The sequence below is a fragment of the Canis lupus genome, chromosome 6, assembly GCF_048164855.1.
Source record: "Canis lupus baileyi chromosome 6, mCanLup2.hap1, whole genome shotgun sequence".
Taxonomy (NCBI): Eukaryota; Metazoa; Chordata; class Mammalia; order Carnivora; family Canidae; genus Canis; species Canis lupus.
The window spans coordinates 23378275-23400041 of NC_132843.1; the positions used below are offsets into that span (position 1 = coordinate 23378275).

At 35.7% G+C, this 21767-nt stretch overlaps 1 protein-coding gene across 2 annotated transcripts in view; it reads left to right on the plus strand.

The window, feature by feature from the left end:
- Positions 1-342: 342 nt before the first annotated feature.
- Positions 343-21767, plus strand: part of DSG3 (desmoglein 3) — a 33133-nt gene continuing 11708 nt past the window's right edge. The window contains exons 1-11 of one of the 2 annotated variants that reach the window (XM_072829132.1): positions 343-532; positions 10546-10581; positions 11095-11223; positions 12311-12466; positions 12929-13073; positions 13774-13940; positions 14805-14933; positions 15201-15386; positions 17936-18207; positions 18832-18971; positions 20556-20780. In XM_072829132.1, coding sequence (XP_072685233.1) covers positions 485-532; positions 10546-10581; positions 11095-11223; positions 12311-12466; positions 12929-13073; positions 13774-13940; positions 14805-14933; positions 15201-15386; positions 17936-18207; positions 18832-18971; positions 20556-20780 — 1633 coding nt within the window. In that variant the 5' untranslated portion in view covers positions 343-484. The remainder of the gene's footprint in view (positions 533-10545; positions 10582-11094; positions 11224-12310; positions 12467-12928; positions 13074-13773; positions 13941-14804; positions 14934-15200; positions 15387-17935; positions 18208-18831; positions 18972-20555; positions 20781-21767) is intronic. The other variant, XM_072829131.1, reaches the window with a different exon arrangement.

Sequence of the window (21767 nt, forward strand, 5' to 3'; positions counted from 1 at the left end):
TACCCACATATATGCAGGCTAAAAATAAATGCTCTTCTAGAAGTTAGTTTTCAGGGGATTTTTGTGTTTCATTTTGCTTTTCAGTTTTAATTGCAACCCTGAAGAAAAGCCAACTGGATTCTTTTTCAGTGTGGTCAGGACTGGCTTTTGTACTTCCATACCATGATTAATTTATTATTCATCTGGGACCTTCCTATTAAACTTTGTCTTCAGCCTGTGAACTTTTCTTTCAGCCTCCAACAAAGGATTTCATTGCTTTTGGAATTGAGGTGTGTCTAAGTTTTTACCTGGGAGCAAAAGTGATGCAAGCGTTTCTGGTGAGACCAATCCTTGGTTTAGGGTGGGGAGGAGTCGCATAACAGACCATCTATAGACTCCAAGAGGCAGAGTCTCTAGCAAAGGGCTTTTCTTAGACATATGCAGACAGTTGGAAGGATCCAAGCAGCAGCTTCCTTGGATTCGTCCAGCAGGGAAATCAGAGAAAATGACTTGGCTCCTGTTCAGAACATCAGGGGCTCTGGCCATTTTAATGGTAAGTCCAATTTTTTTTTTTTTCAAATCATCACAACTTTCTCTGTTTCCTTCCTTGTTTGATCATACTATATTTGATTGCTGAATCCGTATTATATGTTCTAAAAGGACTGCAGTGGAAATAAATATTAGAATAAAATCATAAAGATTATCAACCTCCTCCTTTTGCTGTTTTTTTAATGTTGTATTTTACACAGAAAAATAAACCAGAGAGAAGTAGAATTTGAAAGTCAGTATTTAGCATTTCTTTAGTTAATGAACTAAATAATCCTGGTCTTAGATCTATTTTCCACAAGGCCTTCACTTTCTTCAACATAATGCTTTTATTCATCTTTCCAAAACACGAACTAAAACACATGAAAGAGAACCAGGTCTATTTTCCAAGGTTACATATCTCTTAAGCATGTGGCTAAGAAGTGTACATGCCTGGTCTTGATACCGGACATGTTTTTAAAATAGACCATTGAATTAAAATCAAAGCAATGTTTGACTGTAGGGAAGTTGACAGGATTATTAGGAAAACTATGGTCAGCCATTACGTTAAAAAATATCCCAACTTTGGGGGAAAAAAGACATACAACATTTTAGAGGCCATTTTATTTTCAGGAGAATAACACTTCTGTTCATTGAGGGGCACCTGCGTGGTTCAGTGGGTTAAGCGTCTGCCTTCAGCTCAGGTCATGATCCCAGAGTCCTGGGATCAAGTCCCACATCTGACTCCCTGCTCAGCGGAGAGCCTGCTTTATCCTTTCCCCGTGCCTGCCACTATCCCTACTTGTGTTCTCTCTCTCTCTCACAAATAAATAAATAAAATCTTTTCTAAAAAGGAGAAAATTACATACTGTTATCTAAAAGAGAAGTGAAATCTGAGGAGCTGACTGGTTTGTTCCTTAACTATGTTGTTTTGTGAAGAAAAAAAAAAGCCACAACTTTATCAGTTACATTAGGATATAAAATAGTGATATATACCATAAGTGAATTTTTTTAAAATCCTAATACTAATTCCCACTTCATAATAAACTGAGTTGACCTAGGCACCAGTTTCCCTCATCTCCTCATCTAAAAAGTTGAAATGATAATTGGACTTCAAGAAGTTGCAGGGAGATAGATCTTCAGAGAGAACTTTCTAAAAATTAAAGGTGTCTAAAATTAGAATAGGCTGCCTCATGAGCCAGAGTTTCCCAGGTTGCCCTCTCAGGACAACATTTAAGCAGAAAATTGTTATCTTCCCTTCTGTTAGAGTCTATTTTCATCATAACAATGTAACTAATTGTTTTGGTTGTCTAATGACTTTATTTGAGCTAAAAACATTCCAAAGAGAAATGAGACAGTTGTATGACATTCCCACCTTTCCAGATGGTAATTTCTAGGACTAAATCTCAGAGAACCTGATAATCCACATGTCCAAACCAATGACCAACTTGGAAAGCTATGGCAAGGGTGGCGGGGGTATCAGAAGGTGTCATAAGAACACAGAATTGGGGATCCCTGGGTGGCGCAGAGGTTTGGCGCCTGCCTTTGGCCCAGGGCGCGATCCTGGAGACCCGAGATTGAGTCCCACGTCGGGCTCCCGGTGCATGGAGCCTGCTTCTCCCTCTGTCTGTGTCTCTACCTCTCTCTTTCTCTCTCTCTGTGTGACTATCATAAATAAATAAATAAAAATTAAAAAAAAAAAAAAAGAACACAGAATTGGACCACCACAAGCTTAGGGGAGCTCTCTTCTCTGCTTCGACACAGATCATTCTCAAGAACCTCTCTGGTTCTAGAGTGACCATTACATCATTTTACTAAGGGCTGTTTCATCCATCTTCATATCCCTAATGCTTCCTATGATCTCTCTCTCTTACAGTGGACACACAATTGTTTAAAAAATAGATAGATGAAGCCTCTCTATACTATAACCTCCCATAGTGTCTCTATAATGCTACTCATGAAGGAAAGTATGAAAAGGAAGACATTTTCCTCCCCTTGGAAAAATTTTACACACACACAAGCTATTTAAACAACAATATAACTTCATACATAATTAATTAAACTGAATGGTCTAGACCCGTTCTGTCCAGTATGGCAGCCACAGGCCACATGTGGCTAATAGCCACTTAAAATGTGGTTGGTCTGAGATGAAATGTGTTGTTAAATGTAAAATATACATCATATTTTGAAGACTTTGTATGAAAAAAAGAATGTAAAATGTCAGTGTAGTTATGTTGACTACAATGTAGTTATGTTGACTACAAAATGATAGTATTTTGAATATATTGGATAAAAGATATGTTGTTAAAATTAATTTCACCTCTTTAAGCTTTTTAAATAGATGAATACTAGAACATTTAAAATTACGTATTTGGCTCACATGTATAGTTCTTATTGTTATTTCTATGGGACAGTGCTTGTCTATCATTAATGCTGTTTGTGTAATGTAGTATCAGTTAAGAGTGAGGTTGACAAACAAGGCTCCATGGACTAGGTGAGATTTTAGCTGTTTTTTGATTAGCATGAATGGGCCAAAGGGGGATATCCTCAGTTGTCAGACCAGCATGAGCAAAGGAAAGCACAATTACAGCATTTGCCTAGGGGCAACGGACATACTGGTTTGGCTAGAATGACAGTTTGCATTGGACATGAGTTGGAAAGGTAGATGACAGATTGAAAAGTACATTCTGTGAAGGCTAATGAAATTCCTTTAGAAGTGGGGATTCACCCCAAGTTTTGAAATAGTGTGGTAAGGGGAAAAAAATCAATGTTTTTAAAAGCATTGTGGAGTGGGAATGTACATCTTTTGTTGTCGAAGGGTGAGGTCTGAAAGTTGGAAGACATATTTAGAGGTGCTGAATTGGAATTCCATCATCCTATGACCATAGAAGGGTTGCCTAGAGAAGCTAGTTATGACAGCAAAGTCACAGGCTTCAATCTATGCCTGTATGACTGACTCCAGGCCTTATTTTCTGAACTATCAAATGACAATAATCACAGCCTTCTGCCACAGTAAGAATAAAGAAGCAACATGTGTGTTGAGACGCCTGGGTGGCTCAGTTGGTTAAGCCAACTTGAGCTGACTCTTGGTTTCAGCTCAGGTACCTGAAATCAAGCCTTACATTGGGATCTCCACTCAGTGAGGAGTCTGCTTCTCTCCTTCTCCCTCTCCTCCTGCTTACATTCTCTTTCTCTCTCTCTCTCAAATAAAGAAATAAATACATCTTTAAAAAAAAAAAAAAAGCAGCAACATGTGCAAACAAGTGCTCTGGAAAATATAAAGTGTTTTCTAAGACTCCTATCATTTGCAGTATTTACATTAGTAATACAGGTTATTCTTGGTAACTTCTTAAAATTCTACCTTACTATTTTAAGTAACCACCACCACCAGTTTCAATAAGTCAAGAGAGGATCTATATTTTTTCTTGAGTGAAAGAGCATATCAAACTATATCTTACATTTGCATAATAGTGGGTGTGAGAAAATAACACTTTCAAACTTGGAGCATTACTCAAAATTTCAACTGTTTTGTCCAATTACTTGAAAGATGAAGTCATGGGGAACACCTACATATAGTAAAAAAAAATTTAAAAAAATGTAATAGTGACCAGTGTCCTGTGCATATTTGATCCATTTCACACATTAAAAAATAAACATTTTGGGGAAAAATTTGTGATTGAAAAATACTTATCAGGGCATCTGGGCAGAGTTTGTCTCCAGCTCAGGTCATGATCCCAAGGTCTTAGGATCGAGACTCATGTGGTGCTCCCTGCTCAGCAGGGGGCCTGCTTCTCCTTCTCCCCTGTTCTGTTCCTTCTGCTTGTGCGCTCTCTCTCTCTCTCAAATAAATAAAATCTTAAAAAAGGAAAAATATTTATCTTCGGAGGTTTAACCTTTTAAAAATGTCTATCCTCAAAGGAGATCATTGTTCAATGTTTTACAGTCCACAAAATCCGCAAGTTTGTCATATAACACTTCTATTAGCATATGGACAATGAGCTATTTCATTTCATGTTACTATATTATGTAAAAGTTTACTTACTACAAAACTAATAGTGATACTTGAAATCCAAAGATTTTTAAAGCACAAAGTTTTAAGGAAATTAGTAGTGTTGGTTTAGTGCTGGGGAAAAAAAGAGTAGTTTAAATATCAAGTTCTGTGTTAGAATGTTTTCTAAACATAGTAGAACTATTTCCAACCACCTTCTTCTATAGAACATACAAAAAGGAAAATTTTTGATAAAGAATTGTAAGTAAATGGTCCAATTTTTTTAACTGAAGTGTAATTGATGTATGATATCCTATTAGTTTCAGGTGTACCTCATAGTGATTCGATATTTTTATGCATTACAAAATTATCCTCATGATTAGTCAAATACCATACAGTTGCTACAATATCATTGACTATATTCCTTATGCTGTACATTACATTCCCATAACTTACTCATTTTATAACCAGAAGCCTATACCTCTAAATATCCTTTGCCTATATTACCTGTCCCCTAATCCCTCCTCTCGCTGGTAACCAAAAGGTTATTTTCTGTATCTATAAGTCTCTGTCTGTTTTATTTTGTCTGTTTATTTGTTTTGCTTTTTAGATTCCATATATAAGTAAATCACATGGTACTTGTTTTTCTCTGTTTGACTTATTTCACTTAGCATAATACCTTCTAGGTCCATCTATGTTGTCACAAATAGCAAGATTTCATTCCTTTTTATGGCTGAGTAATATTTCATTGCATGAGCATGCATGTATGTGTGTGTAATGTATATGTAATATATATGTATATATTACACCTTCTATATCCATTCATCTATTGATGGACACTTAGGTTGATTCTATATCTTGGCTATTGCAAATAATGCTGCAGTGAATATAGGGGTACATTTATCTCTTTGAATTGATGTTTTCATTTTCCTTAGATAAATACACAGAAATGGAATTGCTGAATTATATAGTACTTCTATTTTTAATTTTTTGAGAAACGTCTATACTGTTTTCCATAGTGGCCATATCAATTTATATTCCCGCCAAACTGGGGGTTTCCTTTTCCCCACATCCCTGCCAACTCGTGTCATTTTTTATCTTTTTGGTTATAGCCAATGTGATATGTGTGAGGTGTGAGATGATATCGCCTGCATTTCCCTGATGATTAGTGATACTGAGCATCTTTTCATGCCTGTTGGCTATCTGGATGTCTTCTCTGGAAATGCCTATTCAAATCTTCTGCCTGTTTTTTAATTGGGGTTTTGTTTATACAAAGTTGTGTAGGTTCTTTATAATGTATTGGGTATTAATCCCTTATCAGACACATGACTTGCAAATATCTTCCTCCATTCAATAGGCTGACTTTTTATTTCATTGGTGGTTTCCTTCACTGTGCATAAGCTTTTTAGTTTGATGTAGTCCCATCTGTTTTTTTTAGTTTTTGTTCCCTTGGCCTGAGGAGACTGCTCCAAAAAAATATTGCTGAGATAAATGTCAAGAGCTCACTGCCTATGTTTTCTTCTGGGAGTTTTGCGTTTTCAGTTCTCACATTCAAGTCTTTAATCCATTCGAATTTATTTTTGCATATGGTGTAAGTTGGTGGTCCAGTTTCATTATTTTTCATGTAGCTGTCCAATTTTTCCCATACCATTTGTGAAAGAGACTGTCTTTCTTGCCTCCTTCATTATGGATTCACTGACCATATATGTGTGGGTTTGTTTCTGGGCTCTATTCGATTGATTTATGTGTCTATTTTTATGCCATTACTATACTGTTTACTATAGTTTGGTAGTACAGTTTGAAGTCAGGGAATGTGATACCTCCAGGTTTGTTCTTTTTCAAGATTGCTTTGGCTATTTGGGGTCTTGTGAGGTTTCACAAAAATTTCAAGATTCTTTGTTCTAGTTCTGTGAAAAATGTAAATGGCCCAAATTATTAATAGAAGGAAAATCTTTGCAGTATCTTTCCTTCTCTTGATTGATGAAACAATTCAGTTTCCAGGGCTAATAAATATGTGAAAATAAACGTGCTCCTGAATTTCTCCAAATGTTAAGATTCTAAATTCAGAATAAACTTGACAAGCAATTCTGGCCAGTCTTGCCTGATTGGGCAAATGTCAGGAAAGATATAATTACATCTTCCAATTACCACTCCCAATTGCTTAATACCTGAAACCGGTTTTCATTTGGAGCCAGAACATTTAGTGTCCCATGTGGTTTCTCATAAACCTCCTAGCCTTTGGCTCTTCATTTCCAGTTAAGAGTCAGGCTGATAGCCTAAGGTAAGGACTTGTTTTGGGAAGTTCATCACAAGAAAATTATATGGATAACTGGTTATTGTCCATAATTATACTATGAATAATTGAACCCACCTAATATGCACATTTTTCTTACACGGCCACTGCACAGCTGATGAGGCTGTTAAATACTGCAAAACTCCAGAAGATACATTCACATAAACTACAATGTCAACAGTACCCCCCTAAAGTTGTGCACGGAGGAACCCACACAACTGTACAGTAGAATGCTGGTTCTTGACTCTTTCTGATGTGCCTTGATGTGAATAATAATAATAAAAGGTCACTTCATATTAAAGTGACTCTCATATCTTTTTTTAAAGTTTGGTGACAGGGCTCACTTTGGAAGCACATACACGAAAGTTTCGTGACAGAAGTGATTAACACTTATTAAGCACTTACTGTGAACTAGTGTTCATCTATGTGCTTTAGACCTATTAATTCATTTAGTCTTCACAACAAACCTATAAGGTAAGTAGAATTATTATCCCTGTTTTACAGATTGGGAAATTGAAAGATTAAGTAATGTTCCTAAATTATACAACCAGTAAGTGGTGGGACTGGGATTTAAGATCTGGTATCCAATTCTGAATTACTACATTTGACTATATCCTACACAGCATTTAAATTTAAAATAGGCATTTACATTTCAGAATACCCAATTTGTTGAGAATATCTAGTATTTGTTTTCCTTAGCATTTCTATCATGATATGAGGCTTAACTTTCTGAATTAATTGAGTTTACTCTTAAATCAGTTATTGAAAATTGGATTGTCCAAAATTAAATAGTAATTTCTAAGTAATTAAATATATATCATTTTGGTTCAATAAAGGAATTTGTCCTGAAATATAAAGCTTATTAGAATGTTTTGGGGATTTTACATTTTAATTTTAAAAAGCCTGTTATATATATGTGTATGTATATATATAGAGAGAGAAACTACATATACATACATATATGCTATGAGATACCATAACAGACAAATCACTCATTTTTATATATATTGTTTTCCAAAAATAGTTAATAAAAATCATCTTTAAAACTTATAATGATATCTTTGAATCACCTAATTCACTTTACAAATTTCCCAGAAGGGAGTGGATGTGATCTACTCCTATCCCATTCTAGAGATGAAAAAGAGCTACCCTAGACTAGCTAGCACTACTTCCGTGGATCTCATGCATAATCTTAGAGTCTATCCCTGGCTTCCATTTCTTCATCCATAGAATAGTCTATAATAGTAGTATCTCCAACAGATAGGTACTATAAGTATTAAAAGAGATAATAAATTTAAAGGTCTATAAACAGCAACTGATACAAAAATCATAATAAACTTTAGCTACTAATATTACTCTAATTCTTTTTCTTCTGATTTATTTTTCACAATCTTTTCCCTACCAGATTCTCCTCACATCAGATAATCAGTAGGTCAGCAAATATTGGTTAAATATCTGCTGAGGAAAAGGTTATATCAATTACAAGAAACAAATAACATAGACATACTGATTTGGAAAGCTTACAATTCTCTTGGCTTAACATCATAATGCATATAAAACAATAAGAAATAGTAAACTGTGGCAAACCTTTATGGGTTAAACTGCATGGTACAAAATATGTGTTGAAAAAACTCAGAAAAGAAGACGAGTAAGGGGCAGCCCCGGTGGCACAGTGGTTTAGCACTGCCTGCAGCCCAGGGCATGATCCTGGAGACCTGGGATCGAGTCCCACATCGGGCTCCCTGCATGGGGCCTGCTTCTCCCTCTGCCTGTGTCTCTGCCTCTCTCTCTCTCCCTCTGTGTCTCTCATGAATAAATTTTAAAAAATAAAATCTTTAAAAAATAAAAAAAAATGGAAAAAAAAAGACGAGTAAGGACAGCTTCATGGCAATTGTTGGAACTTGAACTGATCTTAAAAAATGAGAAATATTTAAGTGGGTAAAAGGGAGGTATCAACTTACCAGTTTGAATGGCTAAACTCAAAATGACAAGAAATAAAAAGTGTTTACAAGGATGTGTGGGGAAAAAACCCTTGTATACTGGTGGTGTGAGTTGAAATCGGTACAGCCTCTGTGGAAAACAGCATGGAGGTTCCTCAAAAAATTAAAAATAGAATTACCATATGATCCGATAATTCCACTATTGGATATCTACTCAAAAACACTTAGTCATAAAGATATATGCATCCCCATGCTTATTTCAGCATCATTTATAATAACCAACATATCGAGTCAACTTAAGTGTCCATCAATAGATGAATGGATAAGGACAATGTAATGGAATATTACACATCCATGAAAAAGGATGGGCTCATGCTATCTGAGACAACACAGATGGACCTAGAGGGTATTATGCTAAGTGAAATAAGTCAGACTGAGAAAGCCCAATACCTTACAATTCCACTCATAAGTGGAATCCAAAAGAAAAAGAAAAGAAAAGAAAGAAAAGAAAAGAAAAGAAAGAAAAGAAAAGAAAAAAGAAAAGAAAAGAAAAGAAAAGAAAAGAAAAGAAAAGAAAAAAAGAAAAAAAAGAAAAGAACAAAAAGTGGAATCAGACCTATCAATACAGACTGATGGTTGCCAGAGGGGAGAATAGTAAGGGGTTAAGCAAAATGAGTGAAAGTGGGTGGGAGATAATATAGGCTTCCAGGTATGGAATGAATCAGTTACAGACATAAAAGGCACAGCATAAAGAATAGTCAATAATAGTCAATAGTCAATAATATCGTAAAAGCAATATAACAAGACAGATGGCAGCTGTGCTTGTGGCGAACATAGCATAATGTATACACTTGTCAAATCACTCAGTTGAAGCTAATATAACACTGTATGTCAACTATAGTAAAAAAAAAAAAAAAAAAAAAAAATGTACTCCAGGTAGAAAACAAGGTGGAAAGCAACACAAATGAAGGTCCCATATGTTCTTGAGAAAGTAAAGACCGTAGATGGCCTAACTTCATTTTATCCTGATTTAATTTTTTCAGATCAGTGTAAAAATTAAGCTCAACATGTAAGTTGAAATAATAGGGCAGCCTGGGTGGTTCCCCGGTTTAGCGCCGCCTTCAGCCCAGGGTGTGATCCTGGAGACCCGGGATCAAGTCTCATTTCGGGCTCCCTGCATGGAGCCTGCTTCTCCCTCCCTCTGCCTGTGTCTCTGCCTCTCTCTCTCTCTCTCTCTCTCTCTCTCTCTCTCTCTCTCTCCCCCTCTGTCATGAATAAATAAATAAAATCTTAAAAAAAAAATAGGGCAGAGATTAGCAGGTCCGCATCCCACAGTAAACAGTACTTGTGATTGGAATAGCATCTCCCCATCATTTGTGTTCCACTCTCTAAATCTCACTAGTTTTGTTTCATCCTCTCCAGTGTCAAACAACTAAGAAAGTGCAGCTAACTAATAGCTTATCACAATGAAGCTCACCACTGTTTCTGAAAGTAGTTATCTCCCGTAGTTTCTGGGAAGTCTTTATAGAATAGCCAGGTAAGAAATATCTAGCAGCTGCAATTGGCTGTTAGGTACAGTTTTGCAGAATTCAATAGATTCTTTTGTATATCATTAAAATTCTGAGTCAGATTTAAAAAATTGGAAGAACTTGCTTATATTGAGAGTATTTTCTTTTTCCTGGGAAGATTTTACCCTTTGAATACTTCTCCAAATCCACTTCTTTTTAAATAGAAACAAACTACAGTATGAACAGAATTATCTTATACAGTTACTTATTTGAAGAATTCACACTTAACTTGACTTATTTAAATGTCTACAGGTGCTCATACTGGTTCATGGAGAATTGAGAATAGAGGTAAAGTATGAAAAAGTTTTCTGTAACTAAAATAATAGTTAAGTTCAAAAAATTAAAATTGTATTGGGGAAAAATAAATATTTAATGTTTAAAACTATTAAGTAATTGTGAAAATAAAATTAAAATTAACCCAATTTTAAATACCAAGAATGTATAAATATCATTATTGTACTTTATCTCATGCATTCTTTCTTCTTATTTTAAACAAATCAACAAGTTTTAAGTAAGCAGGTCCTAGGTGCCCAGGGCAGTGAGATATTGTAGAATATATAAAGGAAATATAAAATACAATTAAATGCCAATATTAAATATCATATGATTCTGTAATTGTTTTAGATATTTAATGTTTTTCTTCTTTGCTTGATGAAGTATGAGGCCAATCAAAATAGACATTCAATAGTCCTAGATACCATGAAACACAGGGGGCTCCTCAATCTAGGTGTTGATAAGCAATACTTGAAGCAAAAATTTCCAACAATGTGCATAATAAAATGAGATGCCCTTTTACATAAGACAAAGGGTCAACATGGAGAAGATGAGACTGCAATACAAGGCAGAAGGAGATACAAACGTGAATGGGTGAAATTTGCGAAACCCTGCAGAGAAAGGGAAGACAATTCCAGAAGAAATCCAATTGCCAAAGTAAGTCAAATCACAAGGGCAATGTGAGGTTTTGGAATAAACATAATAAATGTAAATTAAAATGATATGGTAACTCCATTTATCAAAATGTATCCTGGGGAGTCCATAGAACAAATGACCTGATATGTTCAACCAAAAAAATACAATAATAATAATATAGAGTGAAATGAAGGCACTATGGCTTCCAGAGTAATAAAAAATAATTAAGAGATATGTGGACCAATTTCAATCCTTATTTAGATTTGGATTCTAGCAAACAAATAGAAAAAAATATATGGATAAGACAATAAGATAAACGGTTGCAGGGGTCCATGTATTCATAATTATTAAAACTGGGTGATGAGATATATCAGGTTCATTATACTATTCTAACTTTACATATATTTGAAATTGTCCATATTAAAAAGCTTAAAATTATAATAATAAAATAATTAATAATAAGCAATTTATTTTAATACATATTTTAACACTTACTGTATAATCCCTCTTTCTGTTTCTCTCCAGCTCCCCCTATTTAAACTAAAATAAATGTCTTTTTTAAAAAAAATATTCTTTGTTAAAGAAAGGAGCATTTAGAAGTAGTCTTGTCAATATTAAGTATCCATGACTTTCTCTCCACCTTTTCACATCACCATGGTGGCCACAATCTGAGCAAACATTCCAAAGCCAAAATGATTAATGCATATTGGTCCATACTGGTTGGTCAATACAGTGTGAAATATTTCACATTCCTAGTATTCCTCAAAGCAAAGAGTAAGCACCATAGTGTCAGAAACAGTACATAAAATAAACAGAAAACTTAAGACTGTGAAGGTGGAGGGGCACCTTGGTGGCTCAGTGGTTGAGCGTCTGCCTTTGGCTCAAGTCTAATCCCGGGGTTCTGAGATCTAGTCCTGTATCAGGCTCCCCACAGGGAGCCTGCTTCTCCCCCTGCCTGGGTCTTTTCCTCTCTCTCTCTCTCTGTGCCTCTCATGAATAAATAAATAAGATCTTTAAAGAAAAAAAAAAGACTATGAAGGTGGAGAAAAGGGGAAGGAAAAGGTCTGATTAATGATCACATTCACATTTTGGGTATTTGGGGCTGCAGATTACTTCAGATTTCCAAGCAACTCAGAAAATTACCTATCGAATTTCTGGAATGGGAATTGATCAACCCCCTTTTGGAATCTTTGTTGTTGACAAAAACACTGGAGAAATAAACATAACAGCCATAGTTGATCGTGAGGAAACTCCAAGCTTCCAGGTAAGTTTGTGTCCTCAATATTCAGCACCCTTACCTTCATGGCTGGTGACTTTAGAATGTGATACTCTTCTACTGGTTAATTTAGAAGAGAGATCAGTGCATGAATCAATCCACCAACAAATAACAATGTTCATCCCTTTTATAAAGAGACTTCACTTATGGTTGTGCCCCGAATGACTATATCAGGAGGGTGCATGGGTAGGTACTAAAATCCAACATGCATCCTGCAAAAGATCTTCACCTTGCCATAAGACAGTACCAGTCTGGAAAAAAGGACAGCTTGCCTAACTGGCCTGCCCAGTGTGGCCATCTTTTCTTCCTTTTGTCTACTTTTTGGGGAACCATTTTCTTCTGTGCACAAAAGGTCTATACATGCCAATAGAGGCCTCATTTCTACAAATTTTAGTAGTATGCAAACTGAGTTTATAGAGTAAATAAGTAACATTTTCCTCTTTTTTCTAGATTACGTGTCATGCTCTAAATGTCCTAGGACAAGATGTAGAGAAACCACTTATATTAACAGTTAAAATTTTAGATGTCAATGACAATGCTCCAGTATTTTCACAAAGTATATTCATGGGTGAAATTGAAGAAAATAGTGCTTCAAGTAAGTCTTTTTACAGTATCTACGACTTCTATTTTTTTATTTTAAAATATGGGACTCACTCTAGTATATCATTTTTATAAGCTAATTTATTCTCTTAGTTTCCTCAGTAGCTTTGCAGAAAAAATTCATCAATATAACTTGGGTCTTCTTTTCTAAAATTCATCAAAATAACCTGGGTCTTCCTTCCTTCCTGAGATAATTATCCATTATCCACTGCCACCATATTTCTAGGTTGCGGCCCTGTTATCGAGTCAATAGTATCTTATTGTGTGTGTGTGTGTGTGTATCACATGTGTACCTGGTTGTCATAAAGCTAAAGGGGGTGGCCTTAAGCAGCCTGGATGCATCAGCTAGATTTTTTTAGATTATAAAGGACAGAGATACAATTACTTAGATTATTTGTGGAAAGGGGAGAATGACAATGCCATCCATCCAAGGAAGAAATAAAGAGAAAATAGTCTCCACTCCAACACAACCATGGCTTAAGGGCAGCAGGAAGATTCTATGGAAGGCAGAACAGTTCCATCTGATCAAGAGAGACAATAAGAGATATTGCAAATACATGTAATTCATTTTTGAGCACACAGATATATTTAAGATTTTAAAAAACAAAGGTCAATTTGAAATTGTGTTGAATATTTAATGTGAAAAGAATGTCAATTCTTACATATGTTTTAATGAGCTTTTTCTGAATTTCTAGACTCACTGGTGATGATATTAAATGCCACAGACGCAGATGAACCAAACCACCTGAATTCTAAAATTGCCTTCAAAATTGTCTCTCAGGAACCTGCAGGCACACCCATGTTCCTCCTAAGCAGACACACTGGGGAAGTCCGTACTTTGACCAATTCTCTTGATAGAGAGGTAAAGCAAGGCATTTGGGAACATTCAATAGTTAAAAAAAAAAAAAAAAAAAAAGTGATTGTAAGAAAGCCCAGAAAGTTGACCCCATTTTACCTGCAAATGAAAGGATAAAGGAAAAGAGTTTCTCTAAATTCACCCGGGCCAGTCTAGGGAAACTGTTTGCATTTCAATAGGATTCTGATGGGGTGAGATGTGAACCTCAGAACCGTATAATCAATTGTACACTAAACAAACAAGTATTAGCATATCAGTGGGAGGTAAACTGGAGAGTAAAAGGAGGCATCACGTGTTGGCATACATTGACAGATTCCTTATATGGTGGAGGAAAAATAAATTTTTCAGATGACAGAAGAAATTTCTTTCTGGAATAAAGCCTTCTCTGATATTACACTTTTTCTTCTGACTAGATTTAATTTGACCCTGCTCCCAGAACACTAAAGAATCCTCTTTCTCTCTTTCCCATCGCCCTACCACCATAATTACCATCACCACCACCATCATCTTTATCACCACACAATACCGTCAGACTTTATATTACTTCTATGCAAATGATTCTCCAAATAGACCAATAGGAAAGTTCCATAAGTGAACTTCTCTCAAATAAGCTGCCCATTTTGCTTCAAGTGTACTTTCTTGCCCTAAGAAGCTCACAAAAGAGAAACCTGTTCTGGCCCCATAAAAAACAACTATCCAGAGCCCCATATGCCTCCTCTATGATGGACAATGAACAACTCATGTGATTATTCTAGAGAATAAAACCATGAGCTCGAATACTTCCACCTCTTTACACACAACAAGCAGATAGTTATTTGTATTCTTGGCACTGGAGATTAATTATTTTTCTTTATTTTTCTCCAAATTTAGCAAGTTAGCAGCTATCGTCTGGTTGTGAGTGGTGCAGACAAAGATGGAGAAGGACTATCAACTCAATGTGAATGTAGTATCAAAGTGAAAGATGTTAATGATAATTTCCCAATGTTCAAAGAATCTCAGGTATACCTTGCCCTCCTTAAAGAATAATTTAAATGCATCTTTTTATTTCATGTTTTGCCATTCTAATTCGGTATTTGCTTACTGGCTTCTATTTAAGTTCTCTGCACTTTTCTTAAAAAATAAGCTTATGTAAAATACAAGAATTTAGTAACCAGCAAGAGACAACACATAATTTGAGAATTAATGATTAATGCTATTCAGAATAAATATAACATTTTTAGGTAAAACCTGACACTAACTCTTAAATTCTGCTTCTCTCATTTTTAGTATTCAGCACATATTAAGGAAAATACTTTAACTTCTGAGTTGCTTCGATTTCAAGTTATAGATTGGGATGAAGAATTCACAGATAATTGGCTTGCAGTGTATTTCTTTACTTCTGGAAATGAAGGGAATTGGTTTGAAATACAAACTGATCCCAGAACTAATGAAGGCATTCTGAAGGTGGTTAAGGTAATAACATCTGTTTCCCTTCAGTGGTAAAAAATATTCCATATTAGTCCAAACTATCATTTCTACAAACAAACTTTATTCACATATTAATAGTAATACCACTACTTTATAGAAAACTTAGAAAACACATAAAAGTAGATAGAATTTTTTAAAGACACACACATAGCCCTACTACTTAAGGACAGCTTTTTAAAAACATGTTGATTTATTTCCTTCCAAGCCACCATACTTTCTATAATAAACACAAATACACTAATATGCATATATTTATAGATGTGGTTGCTTTAAGCACAAGAACACAAAACACATTTCTTGACTTAATCTCATTAATCTCTACAACTGAAGTTAGGAAAACATAAGAATACATGATATTGTGGTTTGTGAATTTGTCAAATTGCTTTAAGTAGATTATTACAGTCATAAGGTGGGGGAAAGGGCAACTTTTGGGGAAATGGGAATGTATAATTAAATCTGCAAGATAAAAAATAAAAATTGAGTAAACTTTCCACTTAACATGCCTGCCTATTAACAGACACCCCCCCCCCCCCCACACACACACAGAACCCAATCTGGAATAACGTAAGGATATTTCTGCCTGGACACTGTATAGACTAGAAAAAATAACCACTATTTAAAGACATTCCTTGGCACAAGGCACTGGACTATAGGGGACCTTCTTTCTTTATTTCCTTGAGTCGAATAGAGTGACAAGCCCATAATATCCCCTTAACAAAGAAATTGCTGGAGTCCCTGAGTACTGGAAGCTATGCAAACAGTTCCTATTACTCTGCTTTTCAGAAAGAGGGCTATAACCATCACTTGCAAGGGTTTGTTATAAACTTTCAGCAATCCCTGAAGATGGTGTCTTCTCTCTCTCCTGTCTTGGAGTCATCTAGTTGTTCAAACCAGCAACTTGGGCCTTACCCTTCAGTCATAACACTGGCACAACAGCCAGTCATCCAATTCTGCCCTAGAAATTGTCCTTAAAGTCTGGCCCTGGTCTTCCTTCCTATGACCTACAATCTATCTAGTCTTGTCTCCTTATTCTCAGATGACTGTAATCTCTCCTGATAGATGTCCTTACCTTCTGCTTCTACTCTGCTTCATTCTTCTACTACCACCAATCTATTGCCATGTTTTTCTTAAAACCTATGTGGATTACTCTGTTCTTTAAAACTTTTCCTTGTTCTCCATCAGCTGTGGAAGTAGCCCTCAACTCTTACTATTCACTTGTATCACCGGCAAATTTTCCTTGCCAGTGGAAATGTAGGAACTGTGGGGTAGCCCAGGCAGTGGCAGGTCTTAAAGGTTCTGCAGAGAACTCTAACTGCAGCCAGGATTGATGACCAGCTGCTGGGCTTGAAAATGACCTCCAGACTCCTCAGAATTATATACAAGCCCTCACTCACCATCTGCAACCAGCTCTCTGTCACCTTCTACAACTCTGGGCATTTGCAAATATTTCACCTTTGCCTGCATACTTTTCATCCTTCAACACTCAGCTCACCTGAAACCTCTCAGGTGTCCTAACTGTCCCCAGTACAAGTATTGACTCATTTTTGCACGTAGACTCTAATTTCTTCTGTCACTTACCGCTTCTATTATAATTACTTGTTTATACTTCTTCATTCACTTACTCTTTCTCTTCCACTCCACTGAGGAACGCTTGGGCCCACAAAACTAGTCATTGCAAACCTAAAACTCAAATCCAGATCTCTTACTTTAATTATTTTCAGTAAGATATAAATATAACCCAAATGAACATTTCCTTATCACTTTCAAAAAATATATTAGTTAAAGAAAAGAGTTCTCCTGGAATTTCTCAGGCCTTGATTTGGGCCTCCTCAATTAGAGGGTCAAACAAATAGTTATCATGTAAGAACATCTGAAAATGGTTCTACAAAGAGTTGGTGGATCACTCCCCACTGCTTTGCAGAGACATATTTGTCAACCAAATTTATTACAACAATTTGCCTTTGCCACCTAGGAATTTCCAGTTGGGAAAGATACTATTACACATGAATTCAGTAGCTAATCTGGGAATGGCTATAAGTGTCATTTGTAGGAATGTATTATGGGACTAAATTTGTGCAGTCCTCACCACGATCTGATGAGATAAAGTTTTGGGGTTTTTTTTCAGAAGTGAAAATTTGAGAATCAGAGAAATTAAATATTGTGCCATGAATCACACAGCTATTAGGCAGCAGAACCAGGACTCAAACCATGCTACCACAGCAAATTTGGGATTCTTTCCATTGCACCACATAGCTGAAAGAAATTTAATGATGTTTTAGTAGTCTAAAAAGAGGTATCCTATTTTGCAAATATTGGTTATGAGATCTTATGAGTTAAGAATATTTTTTGTCAGTTAAGAATATTAATGATTTCTCCATTTCAACATTACAATGATTTCTGAAGCGATCTTGCTATATAGAAATAAAAAGAGTAATTCATAACATAGAACATAGAGTTCTCTTGTCCTTTTCTGGGTTTGCTGGATTGTATCTCTGTGATACTTCTTTCCTTCTAATTTTTATTTTTTGTTCTAGGCTCTAGATTATGAACAACTACAAAGTGTACAATTTAGTATTGCTGTCAAAAACAAAGCTGAATTTCACCAATCAGTAATTTCTCAGTATCAAGTGAAGTCAACACCAGTCACGATTCAAGTAGTCAATGTGAAAGAAGGAATTGCATTCCATCCTGCTTCCAAGACATTCACTGTGCAGAAAGGCATAAGTAGTAAAAAACTGGTCAATTATGTCCTGGGAACATATCAAGCCATTGATGAAGACACTAACAAAGCTGCCTCATATGTCAAGTAAGACTGTTTTGACATATTTCTTGATGTAGTTTTAATTTATAAGCTACTACAAAAAAATACCTAAACTATTATATGCCAAAAATAAAATGAGATACAAAGTGGTCAACTCAAGAAACTGGCTAATTCAAGAAGAGACATATAGCCAAATCATTGGAACATACCATGCTATGAGCAAAGATAACAAGCCTAAGTTAAAGTGGAAATGAAGAAAAGAATACCTTAGCCTTTGGAGAGAAATCAGGAAAATATTTCACAGAAACTTTCAATTGAGTCTTTAAAAAGAGTAGTTCACCAGAAGATCATGGTGCAATCAAATGAAACAGCATGTACAAAACATATATGCCCCAAATATAAGAACATCATGCAAAGTAGTTGCTGTAAGAGCAAGAACACAATTACTTTATTGCACAGAGTAGAAAATTGAAAAACCAGGCTAATACTTAAGGATTATGAAATACTGCTTGTTTGTGTTAATATACTAATTTTCTGCCACTGTTTGGAAGAATGTATTTCAGTATCTTAAATTACATATAAATACATTAAATATAAAATGAGTTCTTTTCATTAAATAGGCAACATTTCATATTTGAAAGAAAACTATATTTTTCTGTCATAAAACAGGTATGTCATGGGACGTAATGATGGTGGTTTACTATTCATTGATCCAAAAACTGCTCAAATCAAATTTGTCAGAAACATTGATCGGGATTCTACTTTCATAGTTAACAAGACAATCACAGCTGAGGTTCTGGCCATTGATGGTAAGAAAAATATTTCAAAATGGGGCGCCTGGCTGGCTTGGTCAGTAGAACATGCAACTCTTTGATCTTGGGGCCATGAGTTTGAACCCCACATTGGGTGTAGACTTTACTTAAAAAATAAAAATCTTGGGCAGCTCGGGTGGCTCAGCAGTTTAGCGCCCCTGTCAGCCCAGGGTCAGATCCTGGAGATTGGGATTGAGTCCCACATTGGGCTCCCTGCATAGAGCCTGCTTCTCCCTCTGCCTGTGTCTCTGCCTCTCTCTCTTTCTCTCTCTATCTCTCATGAATAAATAAAATCTTTAAAAATAAATAAAAATCTTAAAAATATATACTGCAATCTTTTTTTTAAAGAAATCGCACTCTAATTGGCATTTCTTTATGAATAGATGATTCCAATTATTTAACATATTACTTTTACCACTAAATAATGTTACTTATCTTAGGGGCCTTGGGTCTCAAATCTGAGGCACCTGAATCTAGAAGGCTGAGTATTCCAACTACTCAGTGGAGTTTGTAGTACCATCAAATTCTATGTTCAGTCCCTGTGGTCTGCTGTGTTGAGGCAGAAATTTTTAGATCCAAAGAAATTTCTGGGTTTGAGACATGGAGGGATAAAAATTGATACAGAGGGCATGTCAGGAAAGCTCAACTCAAATGTGAGGTGCCTTTGTGAGTTACTTATAAAGTGAGTTATCTTACAGAGACCTCATGTGACCAGATCATTGAACAATGAAAACTTCTGGAATGTTTTTTTTTTAATTAATTAATTTATTTATTTATGATAGTCACAGAGAGAGAGAGAGAGAGAGAGGGGCAGGGACATAGGCAGAGGGAGAAGCAGGCTCCATGCACTGGGAGCCCGACGTGGGATTCGATCCCAGATCTCCAGGATCGCGCCCTGGGCCAAAGGCAGGCACCAAACCGCTGCGCCACCCAGGGATCCCTGGAATGTTTTATTGTTTCATTGGGCGTTCTGTGTTTCATCAAGTATAATTTGTGCTCAGGCAGTATGCAAACATAAGAAAATATAACAGAAGAATAACACCAAAGATCAAATCACCTAGGAAAAGAGCAGAAAACCCTAAGGGAAACAACAGAAATTATTCATAGTCTTACCACTGAGAAATTTTTACTTTATTGTTTTTGATTGCCAATACTGAAAAAATTTTCTTCAATAAACTTTTATATCTTGTATAGTAAAAATAAGTCTTTGCTTATTCCAAATACTTTAACACAAGCTTTAGAAGTAAAAATCTTTCACACAGTGCTGGGTTCACACAGTAGGATACACTTAAGAAAACTATTGTTTTTATGTTGATTTCATTTGTAATCAGTGAATTCATCACCTTACAGGTCTTGGTTCCAAGCATATTAAATTAAGAGACAATGTTAATAAATTAGAGACACCAGCCAAGTTGATAAATTTGCTTTTTATAAGATGTGGCTTTTTACTTGTAAGAATAACCAATATAATTCTTCATGAGAAGACATACTAAGTTGGCTACATGCAGGAGACATTTAAAAGGTTTTGGGGGTACAACTTATTCTGAATATTTCTTTAACTCTAAAATGTTGTTCTTACAGAAAACACAGGTAAAACTGCTACAGGCACCATATATGTTGAAGTACCTGGTTTTAATGAAAATTGTCCAACAGTTGTCCTTGAAAAGAAAGCAATTTGTAGTTCACTACGTTCTGTGGTTGTCTCAGCTAGAGTACCAGACAATAAATATACTGGCCCCTACACATTTTCCCTGGAGGAACAATCTCTAAAACTGCCAGTTGTGTGGAGTATCACAACACTCAATGGTAAGTAGTAGTAAACTTGCTCCCATAAATGAAAGTTGCCACTTCTTTATATTTCAAGAGGGATAAAAGAGCTAAATTAGGAGCAAGTCTTTTCCAAGAATAATTGAAAAAATTTTCTGCAGGGAAGATATAGTCCTAGTCTCGCAAATTTCTTCTCTCTTCAGAAGAGGAATGATATATGTTAATGCTTTATAATGTTTTGTTTTTCATGTACAATCTAATTGTTTTATATTTTTATTTTTTTTATTTTTTTTTTGTTTTATATTTTTAATGTCTTATTTCTACTTCCATAGGACACCATAAAGAGAATAGAGCCGGGTATCTGTTTTATTGCAGAGCTGTTTAAATTTCTAAATATAAAACTTTTCCTAAATGAGCAGACTGTGAACAGACATGAAGCACTGGAGGCATCGCCTGTTCAAAGCTCATAGGAAGTGCTACTTAGTCTGTCACTAGTCAGGAATCTTGACAGCATGGCAGACTGAAACTCCCATTAGTCCATTAGCCAGTGAGTGGGAAAGAGTTCATCCATCCTTCCTTTTCTTCTAACTTTTTATCATGCTAATTTTGCATTTTCTATGTTTTCTAAGAGTCTCATAGAAATAGCCATTGGACATAATAAGAATCTTCTCACTTTTCTCTAGCTTTTGCTGAACCAACCTTGCTTCCCTCTATGAATTGCTCCACGGGTTCTTAGTCATAGGTATCAGCCATTGCTACAGTCACCAAAGGGATCTTGTTCTCAATGGCCTTCTTTCCTAGGACCTTACTGATCTTAGAGTAATTCCCTAGTTCCAAAGTATTCATATAGCTTTGGGCTTCAAATGGGTTTACCAGCACATGGTCGGTGAAAAGGCTCCAAAAGAAACATCAGAGAGAGACAAGACCCAGCACTAGACATACCTGCTTGGATGAGGATCGACAAGGTGACAGTGGTTGGATAGGCATAATATCAAAGGGCACGGTAGGGTCAAGTGATTCAGTTGA